Here is an 18,509-nt window from a genome sequence, read left to right on the forward strand (position 1 = left end):
GAGTGTAGAAATAAGAGAACAAACACAAACACGCTCGCACGCAGAAACACGTACACTCACACACCAAAAAACACCCAACAAACATCATAATCCACTTGGGAGACCATGTTCCTCTACCTTAGTGCAAAATAACTTAGAACTCATAATTCGTAATCGTTGAAAGACGGTGATCCAAACAATGTTTTTATTACACGGTGTCCGTCACTAAAACTATACTTAATGTATTCCATTCCGGGGGTCGCTGTTCATAATTGTGAGACCATGTTGTAATTCATTGATAACTCGCATGGTGACGCAGGAATGCCCCTGCGTGAGGCTACCTCCTTCAGAGCTGCCGGAGATAAATGCACCAATGATCACTCCACGGGACTCAGTCTTGGTATATATAACATGTGTATTTCCTTTGAAATTTCTTAAGGTACATTCGTTAGCAGTGTAACATGTATGCACGTTTTTGAAGACGGGAAAATGTTTTAGAACCACTAGGTATGTGATTTTGTTTTGATAAGGGTGAAAACATACTTAATCAATTGATGACATGCAATTTGATCATGATTATTTTTTTGTAACATCTGTTTTGTGATGCGTCTGTGTATTCATTCGCAATTCGCACCCGAAGGTGACGGGATCCGCTTGTTGTGGGTTCGAATCCAAGATTCGGTCTCATTATGATTGTTGGTGTGTCAGCACCATTTCTGCGCTCGTTGGTTTGATATACATATACAAGGTCCATTATTCAGGGCTTTCATCCTATATTAACCTGATGCACACACGTGATATCACCGAAATAATTTCCAATGCGGAAAAATCGCAATTGAATCTTTATACATTATTCATAAATGATGCTTATGTTTATCAAATTCACCTTTCAGCAAATAGGGTTTTATTCAAAGAATATTACCACACACGACGTTATCCCAACAGTACTTGTTGTTACCCTGCCTGGCGCTCGGCATTAAGGGGCAAAAAACAAGGACTGGTCGGCTCGGAGTCAGTAAACTGTGTCTGAGTGGAGTATTCATGTTACACTGCGGCATGGTATCTCAGTGGGCTAGCACTATAAATCGGCATTAGTTCGGACTAGTACAAGCAGCCACATAAACACTGGCATACACATCGCTATATAAGTGCAATAATCTTGGACGCGACGTTTAGCCCTATTTCACCTCACCTCACCTTATCCCAACATGTCGTTTTCATAATGCATTTTGTAGACATAGTCCCGCCACAGATTGGACAGAATGACATACCATCTAATCATCGGAGCTGTGTGTTGGGTAATATTGGTCGACCGCATCCACTGTAAGGTAATTTAAATGCATAACGAGTTAATGTGAACTACTTGCATCATTGTCAATTAATACGAATCTTTATGTAATTTGAGACCTAAAGCATATTCAGAAATCAATGCAAGTTCAAAAAAGGGTTTTACAATAAACTGAAAAACAATATAATTACGTGAGTTTCATCGACTATTTATCAACAACAAATTCTTTGTTTTAGCCAATTTTGGACCATGGACAGAATGAGATTTCTTCAGTGGACAACACACAGGAGGGCGTAGTTGACGCAAGATATCTAACGGCGCACGACATTATTCTAGCGGCTAATGAAGGTACGTTCAACATCACACAATAAAAAACCGCACACACACACGCACGAACGCACGCACACACACATAAACACATACATGTGAAACACTCGTAAAATGTATTCCATGAGTCAGTACCTATCCTACATGAGACACATCCGTGAAATATTGCTTGCGTTGTATGACTTGCTTTGAAGAGCTTATAATTACCCATAAACTATTTTGTCCTCAGACATAACAGTTTAATAATATTTGGTTAATACAAGCAGTAGTACCCCAGGTATTTATTTTCTTTGGAGTTTTGTAACCTTTAATCATATATTTCATTCTCTTGCTACAGCGAATGGTATCAATCTGTTCGAGGGAGACATCAAGTCATTGCCGCCACGGGTAAGTGAGTGAGTGAATGAATGTCGTTTTACGCCGCATCCAGCACCATTCCACCAGGAAGCCCATTAACATTTATAGACCAGACAAAGCAGTGGCTCTCATTTTAGTCTGTTCTTGGAAGTATTTGGTCCAAGGGTCATATTCTGATCATGAATACTCAGGTGCGTCTGTGTACATGTTACCTGCATGTATGTAAGAGACCCGTGACGATCCGGGGAAGAATCGGTCTTCAGCAACCCATCCTTGCCGTAAAAGGCAACTATGCTTGTCATAAGAGGTGACTAACGGGATCGGGTGGTCAGGCTCGCTGACTTGGTTGATGCATGTCATCGATCCCAATTGCGTGGATCGATGCTCATGATGTTAATCATGGCATTGTCTGGTCCAAACTCGATTATTTACAGACCTCCGTCATATAACTGGAATATTGCTGACTGCGGCGTTAAACAACAAACCAACAACAACGTATGTAAGACTATTGGATAGAATGTCAGATAGAAGGTCGGTGGTTGGATCCCCGACATACCAAAAGACGTTAAGTGTTGGTACTTGCTGTTACCCTACATGACGCTTGGCATTACGGGGATATACTGTGTCTAGGTGGGGTATCCATGATTACTAAGTTTGAAATTCTTATTACTATATGTCATTTATAACATATGATATAACATATTTCGTTGCTGCAATGTAAGGCGCATGTAAAAAAGGTTAACCAAGCTGTCGGTGATTTTCAGTATCGAACAGCAGTGAGTGACCGATCCCGCCTGTGGCCAGAGACCACCATACCTTACACCATGGACGCTAGATATGGTCAGTACATGTGATTTGCGGAACACTATTTTTGCAATGATGCATGAATCATACCCTGTTAAGTATCTTTCTCGATATGTCACGGAAAGGGACCATAAAAATGTGTAGACATGTGGAGGACATTTCCAATTTTTTTGTATCACCAACAAAACGCAATTCCATATTTGGACTTGTAATATATGTTTTCGTGTAAATATATAAATATGCAATGAAGTAAATCGCCTACCTGGGGCATGTAATTGTCGTTTTTTAAACATTTTGACCCCCCCCCCCCCCCCCCCCCCCACACACACACACACACACACACACCCCACACCCCACACCCCACACCCCACACCAAAATCCAAAGTTATAAAATGACCGACACCATGTGTCATATAACGTTTGTTAAGTCTGGAACGTTTTGTTCTTTTCATCATCAGACTCCGATGAAGTGGCATCCATAGTGGAGGCGCTCGCGGAATTCCACAACAAGACCTGCATGCAATTTGTTCCAAGGAAGGGAGAACAGGATTACATATACTTCGTGCAACACAAAGGGTAAAGGGCTTTAGATGTATACATGTTATTCAATTCGACACATTTATGGAAATATTCTTATACAGATAATACAGATCTGACAGATAATGTAAATGTATGTCCTGAGTTAGTGAGTGAGTGACGCCGCTTTCAACAGTATTCAAGTGATAACACAGCGTCTCAGCTTAACGTGGAGGAAAGTGTTGCAGGTCTTAGACGTTTACCGCTTTGGTGAAACCCAAGAGCACGAGTGTGGTGCTGACAAACCTAGAAGCGGGATTCGAACCGTAAATCCACCGCCATGTATACGTCAAATACGAGGGGTGGGTGTAGTGGGGTTGGGATGGGTTCCAGGGGGTCCGGGCCCCCTCCCCCTTTTGTAAACGAAATTTAGTATGCTGTAGGCAGAAATATTGACAGAGAGAAGATTTTCATATTTTGGACCCCTCCTTTTTAAAATGTTGGATCCGCCCTTGTAATATCACGTCATGTCAGACAGTTGCGATGTCTTAGACGACTGGGCATTCTAAGGTCATTGGAAACATCGGAAACTGTTGGAAGTACTCTATTCAAGTGGTATAATTACAACTTCCGTTCTACACCGACACTGGCGTGCTTCTGACATATTTTCCTCTCGCATTTGGGAAATGTTTTAACGGTTCCCGTGGATGTAGCTCTGCAACACGTTTTCTCCCCGCTGCAGCTGCTACTCATCGGTGGGCCGGACCGGCGACCAACAGGAGCTCACCCTGGGCAAGCCCTGTCTGTCCAGGGGCACGGCCATCCACGAGATCATGCACGCCCTGGGGTTTTGGCACGAACAGAACAGATCCGACAGAGACTCCTACATCCAGATTTTATGGGACAACATCAAGGATGGTGCGGTAGTTTTTTTTCACACGTAGACGGCGTTTTAAGGTTTTTGATAAAGATTGCATCTGGACGTCAAAGGTAGACATGGCGTACTTAAAGATACTTTGCTATCGAAGGCCTTTTAATCAATTTATAAATTTGTAGATATTAAGTAAGGATAAGATATATTGATGAACAACTTCTTTATTACAATTCGGAGCGACGTTTCGGTGTTTCAAACTGTTCCAATCAGTCATAATCCTTTTGTTCATATTACTGGCTTCACCCTTTTGTTCATATTACTGGCTTAATCCTTTTGTTTATATTACTGGCTTCACCCTTTTGTTCATATTACTGGCTTCACCCTTTTGTTCATATTACTGGCTTCACCCTTTTGTTTATATTACTGGTTTCACCCTTTTGTTCATATTACTGGCTTCACCCTTTTGTTCATATTACTTGCTTCACCATTTTGTTCATATTACTGGTTTCACCCTTTTGTTCATATTGCTGGTTTCACCCTTTTGTTCATATTACTGGCTTAATCCTTTTGTTTATATTACTGGCTTCACTCTTTTGTTTATATCACTGGCTTCACTCTTTTGTTTATATTACTGTCTTCACCCTTTTGTTTATATTACTGGCTTCACCCTTTTGTTCATATTACTGGCTTAATCCTTTTGTTTATATTACTGGCTTTGCCCATTTGTTCATATTACTGGCTTCACACTTTTGTTTATATTACTGGCTTCACCTTTTTGCTCATAATACTGGCTTCACATTATTGTTTATATAACTGGCTTCACCATTTTGTTTATATTACTGGCTTCACCCTTTTCTTTACATTACTGGCTTCACCTTTTTGTTTATATAACTGGCTTCACTCTTTTGTTTATATTACTGTCTTCACCCTTTTGTTTATATTACTGGCCTCACCCTTTTGTTTATATTACTGGCTTCACCCTTTTGTTTATATCACTGGCTTCACTCTTTTGTTTATATTACTGGCCTCACCCTTTTGTTTATATTACTGGCTTCACCCTTTTGTTTATATTACTGGCCTCACCCTTTTGTTTACATTACTGGCTTCACCCTTTTGTTTATATTACTGGCCTCACCCTTTTGTTTATATTACTGGCTTCACCCTTTTATTTATATTACTGGCTTCACCTTTTTGTTTATATCACTGGCTTCACTCTTTTGTTTATATTACTGTCTTCACCCTTTTGTTTATATTACTGGCCTCACCCTTTTGTTTATATTACTGGCTTCACCCTTTTGTTTATATTACTGGCTTAATCCTTTTGTTCATATTACTGGCTTAATCATTTTGTTTATATTACTGGCTTCATACTTGTGTTTATATTACTGGCTTCATCCTTTTGTTTATATTACTGGCTTCAACCTTTGTTTATATTACTGGCTTCACCCTTTGTTTATATTACTGGCTTCACCCTTTTGTTTATATTACTGGCTTCACCCTTTTCTTTACATTACTGGCTTCACCTTTTTGTTTATATCACTGGCTTCACTCTTTTGTTTATATTACTGTCTTCACCCTTTTGTTTATATTACTGGCCTCACCCTTTTGTTTATATTACTGGCTTCACCCTTTTGTTTATATCACTGGCTTCACTCTTTTGTTTATATTACTGTCCTCACCCTTTTTTTCATATTACTGGCTTCACCCTTTTGTTTATATTACTGGCCTCACCCTTTTGTTTATATTACTGGCTTCACCCTTTTGTTTATATTACTGGCCTCACCCTTTTGTTTATATTACTGGCTTCACCCTTTTGTTTATATTACTGGCTTCACCTTTTTGTTTATATCACTGGCTTCACTCTTTTGTTTATATTACTGTCTTCACCCTTTTGTTTATATTACTGGCCTCACCCTTTTGTTTATATTACTGGCTTCACTCTTTTGTTTATATCACTGGCTTCACTCTTTTGTTTATATTACTGTCTTCACCCTTTTGTTTATATTACTGGCTTCACCCTTTTGTTCATATTACTGGCTTAATCCTTTTGTTTATATTACTGGCTTTGCCCATTTGTTCATATAACTGGCTTCACACTTTTGTTTATATTACTGGCTTCACCTTTTTGCTCATAATACTGGCTTCACATTATTGTTTATATAACTGGCTTCACCATTTTGTTTATATTACTGGCTTCACCCTTTTCTTTACATTACTGGCTTCACCTTTTTGTTTATATAACTGGCTTCACTCTTTTGTTTATATTACTGTCTTCACCCTTTTGTTTATATTACTGGCTTCACCATTTTGTTTATATTACTGGCTTCACCCTTTTGTTTATATCACTGGCTTCACTCTTTTGTTTATATTACTGGCTTCACTCTTTTGTTTATATTACTGTCTTCACCCTTTTGTTTATATTACTGGCCTCACCCTTTTGTTTACATTACTGGCTTCACCCTTTTGTTTATATTACTGGCCTCACCCTTTTGTTTATATTACTGGCCTCACCCTTTTGTTTATATTACTGGCTTCACCCTTTTGTTTATATTACTGGCCTCACCCTTTTGTTTACATTACTGGCTTCACCCTTTTGTTTATATTACTGGCCTCACCCTTTTGTTTATATTACTGGCTTCACCCTTTTATTTATATTACTGGCTTCACCTTTTTGTTTATACCACTGGCTTCACTCTTTTGTTTATATTACTGTCTTCACCCTTTTGTTTATATTACTGGCCTCACCCTTTTGTTTATATTACTGGCTTCACCCTTTTGTTTATATTACTGGCTTAATCCTTTTGTTCATATTACTGGCTTAATCATTTTGTTTATATTACTGGCTTCATACTTTTGTTTATATTACTGGCTTCATCCTTTTGTTTATATTACTGGCTTCAACCTTTGTTTATATTACTGGCTTCACCCTTTGTTTATATTACTGGCTTCACCCTTTTGTTTATATTACTGGCTTCACCCTTTTCTTTACATTACTGGCTTCACCTTTTTGTTTATATCACTGGCTTCACTCTTTTGTTTATATTACTGTCTTCACCCTTTTGTTTATATTACTGGCCTCACCCTTTTGTTTATATTACTGGCTTCACCCTTTTGTTTATATCACTGGCTTCACTCTTTTGTTTATATTACTGTCCTCACCCTTTTTTTCATATTACTGTCTTCACCCTTTTGTTTATATTACTGGCCTCATCCTTTTGTTTATATTACTGGCTTCACCCTTTTGTTTATATTACTGGCCTCACCCTTTTGTTTATATTACTGGCTTCACCCTTTTGTTTATATTACTGGCTTCACCTTTTTGTTTATATCACTGGCTTCACTCTTTTGTTTATATTACTGTCTTCACCCTTTTGTTTATATTACTGGCCTCACCCTTTTGTTTATATTACTGGCTTCACCCTTTTGTTTATATTACTGGCTTAATCCTTTTGTTCATATTACTGGCTTAATCATTTTGTTTATATTACTGGCTTCATACTTTTGTTTATATTACTGGCTTCATCCTTTTGTTTATATTACTGGCTTCAACCTTTGTTTATATAACTGGCTTCACCCTTTTGTTTATATTATTGGCTTCACCTTTGTTTATATTACTGGCTTCACCCTTTTCTTTACATTACTGGCCTCACCCTTTTGTTTATATTACTGGCTTCACCCTTTTGTTTATATTACTGGCTTCATACTTTTGTTTATATTACTGGCTTCATCCTTTTGTTTATATTACTGGCTTCAACCTTTGTTTATATAACTGGCTTCACTCTTTTGTTTTTATTACTGGCTTCACCTTTTTGTTTATATTACTGGCCTCACCCTTTTGTTTATATTACTGGCTTCACCCTTTTGTTTATATTACTGGCTTAATCCTTTTGTTCATATTACTGGCTTAATCATTTTGTTTATATTACTGGCTTCATACTTTTGTTTATATTACTGGCTTCATCCTTTTGTTTATATTACTGGCTTCAACCTTTGTTTATATAACTGGCTTCACTCTTTTGTTTTTATTACTGGCTTCACCTTTTTGTTTATATCACTGGCTTCGTCACTGGCTTCACCCTATTTTACTGGCATCACCGATCAATATGTTTACCCTTTTGTGTACATACCATGCTTCTTCAGTCCAGTGTACTACACCTTAAATCTTCTCTACTGTATAAACACTGCCTCCTTTGTCAACCATACTCTGTACATCACTTGTTTAATATCGGTGTTAGAACCTCCACCGAAACATAGCTCCTTATTGTAATTAAGAAGTTGTTCATCCATTTATCTTATTCTTACTTAGTACTGCAATTTCTAAATGGCCCTCAAAGAAGTTCTGATATTAAACTTTGTACATCTTGGATGAAATCGTGCCTAACGGATGCTTCTCTGCTATGCTCCCCACGTTTATGGATATTTTTAGAACATAAGTTCTAAGGTAAAGATATACAAATGTGTGAACCGTTAACCACAATATCATGATACAGTTGATGTATTACGCTTCTTCACACCGTTCGCAGGCATATCTTGCTTCAGTTTCTGTATAAGTTTAAAGTGAATAAGTGAATTATTTCCAATGTTTCATTGGTAGATTTACTATAGGTATCCACTTATATCTATACTAGTTTAAATGTGTTCGCGCGACACAAGAATATTAATAAAATGCAGTTATACCCCAACACACTTGCCTCTTCCACACAGGTCGAGAGTTTAATTTCGAGAAGTTCCCTATTAGCGACGTGGATGTCCTAGGCGCCCCCTACGACTACGGCAGCATCATGCACTACTCAGGGACGGCCTTCTCAAAGAACGGACAGAACACTATAAGGACTAAAAAGCCCACCACATTCATCCTGGGACAGAGGGACCACCTCAGTATTGTAGATGCATGGAAAGTCAACAAACTGTACAACTGTGTCCCCACACACAGTAAGTCACTGATTAGTGGGTGAGTGAGTTGGGTTCAACGCCACTTTTAACAATATTCCAGTTATATCACGGCGTGTCAGCTTAATGTGGGAGGAAAGCCCGAAGTGATGTAGCTATAGTTGTCAGACGTTTACCCCTTCGATGAAACCCACGAGCACGGGTATGGTGCTGACAAACCTAGAAACATAATCGAGGCGAACCTGGATTCGAACCCACAATCATAGGTTTCTGGCGTGGCCAAGGGACGCAACTCTGCACAGAGAATCGCGGCGCCTTAGTCGACTGGGCCACCTGTGCCCCCAAGTCATTGATGTATACAGTAGGGTTTTACCTTGACTTACAAAGCAATAGTTACTTTAAGGGTGCTTACAGGCAACATGAGGGTCCTGTAACGAAATGATACGGTGTAGTGTACTCTACATCTTGATAATTACTTCAGAGCCTAGAATTAATTAATGATCATGTGGATAGTGGTCATTGTTGATGGATGAAATGACAGACACATCACTGCTCTTGATGCGCTGTAGGTACAATGAATATTATTGTGCGTCCTTCATGACGCAGTATATTTTTTATGCGTCTACTCTCTAAAATTGTGCGTACTTGACGCACATTTGTGCGTCTCGTAAAATCCTCATACAGTCACTCCGCTTAGGGTACGGGATAAAAGATTCTCTCACACACTTACTCGCCTAGCACAGGTTCATTAACCAACAGGCTTGTACCATTGTTGCCCGAAGCGTCAGAAAACATTCACCCTATCACTATTGTATATGGTGCTGGTAAGACTGGAGTGTTCTATTGTTAAAGACAGTTGGATGGAGGAACTTGTTCTGTTGTTGTTAGGAATAGCTGGGTCGAAGTTTGTTCTTTCGTATGGCTTGTGGTATTGTTTGTGAGAATGAAGTGCTGGGCTTTCTGTTTGCCTAAAGGCTTCTTCCGCACCAGGGTGTTCACAATTGTTACCAATCCCGCGGCGGCGTGTTTCATCCTTCACGTAGCAGTGTTTGTGTAGCTAAAGTAGTCTCTGCCAAAGGTTGACCCACAATGTGAGGTGAGGTGAGGTGAAATTGGGTTTAACGTCGCGTCCAAGATTATTGCCCTTATATAGAGACGTGCATGCACGTGTGTGTGTGTGTGGCTGCTTGTACTAGACCGGACTGACGCCGATTTATAGTGCTAGCTCACTGAGATACCATGCCGCAGTTTACCATGAATACCCCACTCAGACAGAGTATACTGACTCCGAGCCGATCAGTCCTTGTTTTAGCCCCTTAATGCCGAGCGCCAGACAGGGTAACAACAAGTACCATCTTTTAACGTCTTTTGGTATGACGCGGCCGGGGATCGAACTCCGGACCTTCCTCTCTCCGGGCGGACGCTCTACCACTAGACCACGGAGGCGGTCTGACGTACAATGTACCTTCAGGTTTACTTATCACGCCGTTATTTCTTACGATATTAAGTGAAGGAATATGTTTGAATCCCTCTTGCAGCAACAAACCTTCACGCACCGCCACGACTTTCCACCACACCCGCAGTCGGGCCACCGACACCGCCGCCTCTCCACCCTGTCAAGGGACCACACTATGCGACTCCACCCCGACTACCCCACCGGCCCCGCACTCCGCCGCCCCTACTCACGACCACACCACACTACGCCTGGGGGTCGTTTTCCGACTGGAGTCCGTGTGACATCAACTGTAATGCCAAGAGGTCAAGGCTCTGTCTGGACTTCATCAGACAAGACTGTGGTCCGGGGGAGAGCGTCGAGAACTACGTGTGTCCGCCACCATGCATACGTATGTAGAACTAGAACAAAACCTACCAATTCAGTGTGTCTCGTTTAACGCCGCATTGATCAGTATTTAAGTTAGCAAGGCGGGGAACCCTACTCTCACTTTGAATTGTTTGATAGTCATTGCTTAGAAGCAGCCTTGCTTGACAGCGTATAAGTATCTATACCGAAACCTCGCCTTTACAGTAATTAAAGAAGTTGTTATCCATAAATTGTGTCTACTTTGTAATTAATTACTGGTATTTCCTTTAGTCTGAATAACCGCGTACGTCTAAAATACACGTTAGGCACACGTTTTTCTTGTACGATCCATCTGCATCTCAGAAAGGTTCTTTCGTCATTGATATCAAGTGGTGATCATTAATGTGTGCAGCTGCTTCATACATTGGTTGTTGGCGCAACAACGCCTCCCATCCCGCCATTCCAATGATTGAAAATCAGCATTCGAATACCTTGGAGTTCCACACACTTGAAGCTTACCGGGAGTGCGCAGACGCAGCAAATGAGCTTGGGTACCCCGTATTTGCTCTGTTCCGGGACGGGGATTGTCTCACTAGCCCGGATGCTCTGACGTCATTTGCCAAATATGGACAAAGCAGCTTGTGCGGAAAGGATGGAAGGGGAAACAACCAGGCCATGGCCGTTTACTCCTATGAGAAAGGTATTCTTTCTTTTTTTGATTTCATTTCAAGAAGTGTTGCACACCCTCTTCTGTACACTGATAGATGTTAGACTACGACGATTCAGCAGGATTAAAACGTATTTACTGGTGCGCATTATTTTCATTAATAAAATACAAAGAATTGCAAGGCTGGTATGGCCATTCGTACATCATTTTGCATCTACTGTATGAACACAATCGATCGTTTCATATGCATAATTAGAAAAAAGATGTTTAGATTTGATTGGACACTTACCGTCACGTGGTTTAGATGAACTTTTACTATAATGGCAGAAACAATATCCAACCGCAACGAAAGAAGATTCTTTTTAGCAGAATACAGTGTTATATATTCAAAGAACGTTATTGACTTAACAAAGAATTAATAGTCATTCAAGAGACAGAAAGAGAAATATGATAGCAGGTGCAGTTGCTTATCAAATTTTGGGATCAAAATGCAATATTACAAAATAGTCGAAATGATGCAACTCAACCCGAGAACAACTTCAAATGAAATTAAAACATATTCTTCAAAAAACGAACAAATGATTTCGAATGTTCTGTTCATCACTTCCAGACATCGATGGAGAATGGGGGACGTGGGGGGAGTGGGAGCGGTGCAGCCAGCCATGTGGTGGGGGGACACAGTTGCGGAGGAGGTTCTGCAGCAACCCCCCTGCTGTAGGATCCGGGACACCGTGTCAAGGCGAGACCAACGTGTCCCAGTCTTGTAACACCACGCCGTGTCAGGGTAAGTAAACACTGGACATGGGTAACGTAATAGTATAGATAAACTGGAGTAGTAGTAGTTGGGTGCATAGCGCAACTCTTACCTGTATTTCATTCTGTGGCCAAACATACCGGAATTTACATTTACACACGCCAGACATATGATGCTGAGCAATAGATGTTAATCGGGGCGAATCCGGTTTTCAAAATCTTGTGGGTCTGAAAAAATTGCCAATCCCCATGCAACAGACTAACCGATATGTAGTTAGTGAAGTAGCTATTTGTGACATAATTTGGAGATGTCATGCTTACCACTTGCTGTGTTGCGTGCGGATTGTGTGGGTGGCGGCTGGTGTTGGTTGGGCGGGGCATGCATGCCCTTTCAGCGGGTCGTCGCTGGTTTTCAGTGGTCCGTTAGTGTGGTTTTCACCAGTGTATTCTGTTTCGGCAGATGATCTGGACGAGTTGTTCTCTGTTTCGGCAGATGATCTGGACGAGTTGTTCTCTGTTTCGGCAGATGATCTGGACGAGTTGTTCTCTGTTTCGGCAGATGATCTAGACGAGTTGTACTCTGTTTCGGCAGATGATCTAGACGAGTTGTTCTCTTTTTCGGCAGATGATCTGGACGAGTTGTTCTCTGTTTCGGCAGATGATCTGGAGGAGGTGTTCTCTGTTTCGGCAGATGATCTGGACGAGTTGTTCTCTAGCGTTGACATTTCTATTTTTATGAATAGACAAGTGACAATATCACGTGCAACCTTAAGTATGACTGAACCAATGTAACACTTATTACCATTGTAGACTACTGGTAGAACATGCTTTCGTGCATGACTTTGGCTGTCGTTGATCCAAGGTAGCTTTCATTGAGATCCTATGTTCTTATTTACCAGATAGAGACGGCAGTTGGAGCGTTTGGGCTTCATGGAGTCCGTGTTCTAGGGCCTGTGGCGTTGGAATACAATACCGGAAACGCACGTGTGACGACCCTACTCCCTCTGGAAGCGGAAAACCGTGCCCAGGAACAGATTTGCAGAGCAACCGTTGCGTTTTGAGAGACTGTCAACGTAAGATGACATTGCGAACATTGCTCTCAGAGATAGCCTGTCGTTGACAACACAGTCGCTTATAAATAAGTCTTCGATGTCATGAGACACATTAGTCACGACGCTGGAATTTGTATTAGTGAACATATGATCAAGTTCGGGTTCCACATTATGTATAAGACGTTCCAGATAGGACGGTTGATACAGTGTTCTGAGGTGATGTTGTGGCTGAGAGAAACCACTGAGTTCTGGTTCGAGTCCCAGATACGCCCCGAATATGATCCTTGGTTTTGATCGTCACTTCCAGCTTTCATTTAAGGGGGCTAGGACCGAGCAAAATGGCGGTCCTGGTATATTCCTTTACAAAATATAAATCAAACACTACTTAGTATGCTAATAAACGTTATGGTGTATTATTAATCTACAATTTGTTAACTTGGCTAATAACACAGCGGGTGTGCAGAAATGTAAAAAGACGAGACCTAGACTTGAAATAAGCTTTTGACCGTAACACAGCTGAGGTACTGGTAGCCAACGCGGCGTGAAACCCATAAACCTGCTCTCTTTCAAAAAGGTTCAATCTGACATTTATCCAGGATATAGTTAACTTCAGAACCCAATTTCTTATGGCAGAGTCCCAAGATTGTGGCAGCGAGGCTCACTTCGGGACACACGGCTACATCCACCAAGGTCGGTACGGCAATTCCATGTCGTGTGAGTACAAGATCATCACATATACAGGGACGTCGGTGCTGCTGCAGGTGGTTGAGATGGACATCGAGTACAGCAACGGTTGTCAGGACGATTCACTCATGGTGAGTCTTTCAGCATGATGTGTGACTTTTCATGGACATGTGTTTTCTGTCTATTGAAATGTATCATGAATGTTTGAAGGTTATGGTTGTTTATGGGAAACCGAAAAAATGATCATGAATATTGTAAAACCTGAACGGCATTAACGATACGAAGTAAACGAAAATTAGTGCGGAATATACATTTTCGAATTTTATAAACCACGAAGGAGAGTTAAGGGGAGGTACATAGTGTAATCCCACTCAGAACAGACAAACCGGTGAACGATAGGATTGGCAGTGATAGATGCTTCCATACTACGAACTGGCAAATACCTCAGCCAAGTCTATCGATTTTGGCCACCCTATCCCAAATTCAGTCGTCGGAATGTTTAGGCTTCTTCATTATGGACATATATATAGAATACTAAACGAGCTCCCGTGTAATACCAATTTTATGAAACGAGTGAATAGTTGTGGTATCTGACGAGCGAAAGCGAGTCAGATACCACAACTATTCACGAGTTTCATAAAATTGGTTTTACACGGGAGCGAGTTTAGTATTTTATTTATTACTTGCAATTTATAACGTTTTTTGAATTATACTGTTGAGTATGAATAGGCTGACACCTACATGATCCACGACATAGTCCAATTGAGTTTAACAGAATAATACTTCAAACACGTCAAAAGTTGAAACGTATTAATTTCATACCATACAACGGGTCTACCTTTAGAATTCACAAAATTATCGTAGGGCTAAGACTTTCGCATCTCACATACTTTAACTTAGACCAACGACTGTCGTTGCGCTACAATACGATCGCCTTGTGGAACGGGCCTTGCACCTGAAAGTTTTCAATAACGTCACAATACCCGATGACGTAATTTGTGGAATTTTGATGCAAGATCCATCGGCGAAACAATGCCATGTGACGTCAGCCTAGCAACAAGGTTGCTGGGGTCATCGAGTGTGCATAAGCTCCTCTCAGTGATCTATCAACTCCACACGCAATGTCGTTGAATAAGCCAAGAGATGTTGAGAGCTTTCAATATTTGTTCGTGAAACGTGTTCCGAGAGTACATAAGCACGCGTTTTGGTATTACACAATGTGTAATAAAGCTGTATGTTTATTAAACGGGTGATCTCTTCACGGGCAAGTAATAAATACGTATATGTAGTGGTGTCCATATTGACAACTGTTTTTTTCGTACAGGTTTTTGACGGCAACTCCACTAGCAGTCCTCTCTTGGCGACTCTGTGTGGTAACATCAAACACTCTCCAATACGGTCTTCAGGAAACGAGCTGTTCATTCTGTTTGAGAGTGATTCCACAATAGAGGCCTCGGGATATTCACTCAAGTGGCAGATCACACACAGCACGTGTACGTATTGAGATATGTGTGTTGGTATCGATATGTGATCGTTCAGCTGCCCGTTACCGTTGGGTGGGTCGTGATTGTGTCTCTTTGTTGGTGATTGGGGTGTCACCAGGAAGGTGAATAATTCCTTACACACATTCATTTGTCAAAAGTGGAACATAATTTTCTTGATTTCCTTCGGCGAGAATATTTGTATCTGACAGTATTAATCATCATCACGAAAGTGAATAAAAGTGTTGTTTTTTTAAGTTATGGTCAATGAGCCATGTTCAGGGACATCAGAAATACTGTTAGGCCTCATGTGATGTGTCTGTGTGGACATCAGGTTCTGGTCTTAACGACTGTACACTCTACATATCACCTTTCTCAATTACAACCATATTATGTATTGTGTTTTTGTGTATTTGTTCACAAAAAGTTAATGGGATTTGGGGGACAAGTTCTCCCAGCTTAGATTGCCCTCTAAGTGTTGTTTTTTGTTGTTTTGTGGGCAGGAAACTAATATGCTGTGTCCGATTCTTCTTGTCAGATCACATGTGTGCCCGCCCAGTAGAACCTATCAACGGGGTCGTGACCGGATCTTCTACATATGTGGGAGATACATACGTGTTCAGATGCCACGCGGGTTATCATCTGATTGGTCCGTCTGTGATCACGTGTATCAGTTTTGACCAATACCATGCGGTATGGGACAATGGCTTTCCACGATGTGATGCATCGCAACCACAGCAGCCTTTAGTTGAAATTGGATAAAGGATTTACAATTCCATCATTTAATTATGTAGAGGGGAATTTCCGCGTAACTCTCCATTTTTTTAAAAATATTGTAGACGGGGCCCATTATTTTCAAGGCATGGAGAGTTACGAGGATATTCCCATTCTTAAAACACATCCCTTTTGACAAAACATTCTCTTGTGCAAAATACTTGAAAAATAAACCAGAACTCTTTGACGAGTGTATTTTTACTGTGTGAGACGCCCTTGCGTGATACACATGAAATTGGGTTTCTGCCGCTGTTGCGCATGCGCCAAGCTCCTTCCCTAGCTGATATTTATAATGCATGATACACGGCTCTTCGTAGGTCCTAAACTAGTATTCTATCAATCGCTTGCACGTTGTAAATACATGGTGTAGGGGATTTTAGCAAACGAGGAGACCTGAACAAGAATATAATTATATGTTTAACTGAATATTTTTCTCGTCAAAGCTTTACCTAATTGCTTTAAATGTGAACATTCTTATTGGTACTCTGCTGTAACATATGTGTACCTATTTAAGGAGTATGCAAATATTTGAAAATATTGAAAGTTTATTTCACACATACTGTCATGTGTCGCCAAGGCTGAGGTCGACAATTAGACGTCCTCAAATCAAATGATGAGGGTTCGAACCCTCGGGTAAAACATATTTTCCGACAAAATTTGAAATCATTCACTTGTACATGTATAAAAAAATAGTTCCGCCAATTCCGAGAGTAAATTACTTGAAATGTATGTTGAACATAATGTATAATTGACAAACAACTGTCCATTCCTGAAAAATAATGGAGGGTCAAAATAGACGTCACAGATGTGATTTAATCCTTAAAAGGAATCTTCTTTCATTTTTTTTCTACTTTATTGTTTTCGTTTTAGTTTCTCGTCTTTCTCTTTAAAGCCCCTTTCGAAGGATTTCGCAGAATATGAGCTGATGTGAGTTGGTTGAGGTTAACGCGGCTTTGAAGAGACTAATCACGGCTTATTAGCTTGTATGGGGGACATTCCAGAATCAGAATCAGTGTAACACTGATCAAGACATTTACGAATTGTTGTGTCATATCAAGGATCCTAATCAGAATGGATCATGGATTCGAACCAACAAAGCACATCGACGTAAGCAGGAACAAATATTGATAAAAAAAATATAAATCTGTCGGCGCCACGATGTTGATTAATCAAATATCGAGTAGTTTTTTTGAAGGTCGAGTTTCCGAGCTGTACAAACACGAACTTGACAAATCCGTAGACATCATTCCATGTGTTTGTTTGTAATGATGGATGCATATGTCATGCTTGTTTGACTCTGCAGATGAGCTTTTGTTTGTTTGTTTGTTTCTTATTTAACGCCTCCGGCATCAGTATTCCAGCTATACCACAGGGGCCTGTAAACAATCGAGCCTGGACCAGTCAATCCTGTGATCCCCAGTGAGGTGGATTACGCACATATAAGAAAGCACAAAGATTATATTGAAGAAAACACAACATAGTTAAGTAGTTCGTCCAACGGTTGGGCGATGTATGGGTATGAGGCATATTGTTCTTTGAAGGATGTTTCAAAATCTTACGAGTGAATGAATCTCTTCCCAATATTCAACAATCCTTCAGTTCTGCCCCAATGTCTGCCTCTGTATGGCAACGGGACTATTCTCATTTGAAACTTTAATATTAATGTACATGTGCATTTCACATTTAAGCTGTGCTAGTTATACCAAGTAAATTACAATTCATTATTTCTGTAATAGTACTCACAATTTGTACGAAAAGGTTTTATCTGCACTGGGCAACTACAACCATTTGCAGATGTTCCTATGTCCTCGCTTTGTCAGGCTTTTTGGACAATGCCACACGCATCGACATAAAAATGTGCCTCACTCGAAGACTGCATGAAATCTTTGAGAGGACAGGTGATAAACGGGATGTTTATTCTACATGTAATAAAAGTAACAAAAAACTTTCCATGTTCATAAGAAAACTCTCCCAAAAGCAGAGTCGATTGTGCGATTCCGACTGTATCATCAGCATGATTGTGTTTATGAATCACTATGAAATAATAGTGACACCAGTGCAGGTGAGCGTATCCTGTCTAATCCGTGGCGCCCGTCACACACAGGAAAGTCAGTTGTTCCATGAAAAAAACAGGCAACATATGGTCAAAATAGGGAATTGCATCGGACATATCCAATGCAGCGTCAAATTTGGAAATGTCCTCCACATGTCTAACACAAAACGTTTTGAGGACTTTAATGTTGTAACCTTGATCAAGCAGCT

The 18,509-nt window shown here is 40.4% G+C and overlaps 1 protein-coding gene across 1 annotated transcript; it reads left to right on the forward strand.

Annotated features, from left to right (window-relative positions):
* Positions 1-348: 348 nt before the first annotated feature.
* Positions 349-16,434, forward strand: LOC124130203. The gene is made up of 15 exons (XM_046493517.2): positions 349-486; positions 1,215-1,307; positions 1,504-1,615; positions 1,932-1,981; positions 2,716-2,791; positions 3,214-3,331; positions 4,014-4,189; positions 8,850-9,077; positions 10,574-10,879; positions 11,249-11,536; positions 12,114-12,287; positions 13,156-13,329; positions 13,942-14,123; positions 15,317-15,485; positions 16,012-16,434. Exons 2-15 carry the CDS (start codon positions 1,242-1,244, stop codon positions 16,233-16,235), a joined length of 2,343 nt encoding a protein of 780 aa, XP_046349473.2. The 5' UTR covers positions 349-486; positions 1,215-1,241; the 3' UTR covers positions 16,236-16,434.
* Positions 16,435-18,509: the final 2,075 nt, after the last annotated feature.

This window comes from Haliotis rufescens, unplaced genomic scaffold, assembly GCF_023055435.1.
Source record: "Haliotis rufescens isolate VD_foot unplaced genomic scaffold, xgHalRufe1.0.p SCAF_20, whole genome shotgun sequence".
NCBI lineage: Eukaryota > Metazoa > Mollusca > Gastropoda > Lepetellida > Haliotidae > Haliotis > Haliotis rufescens.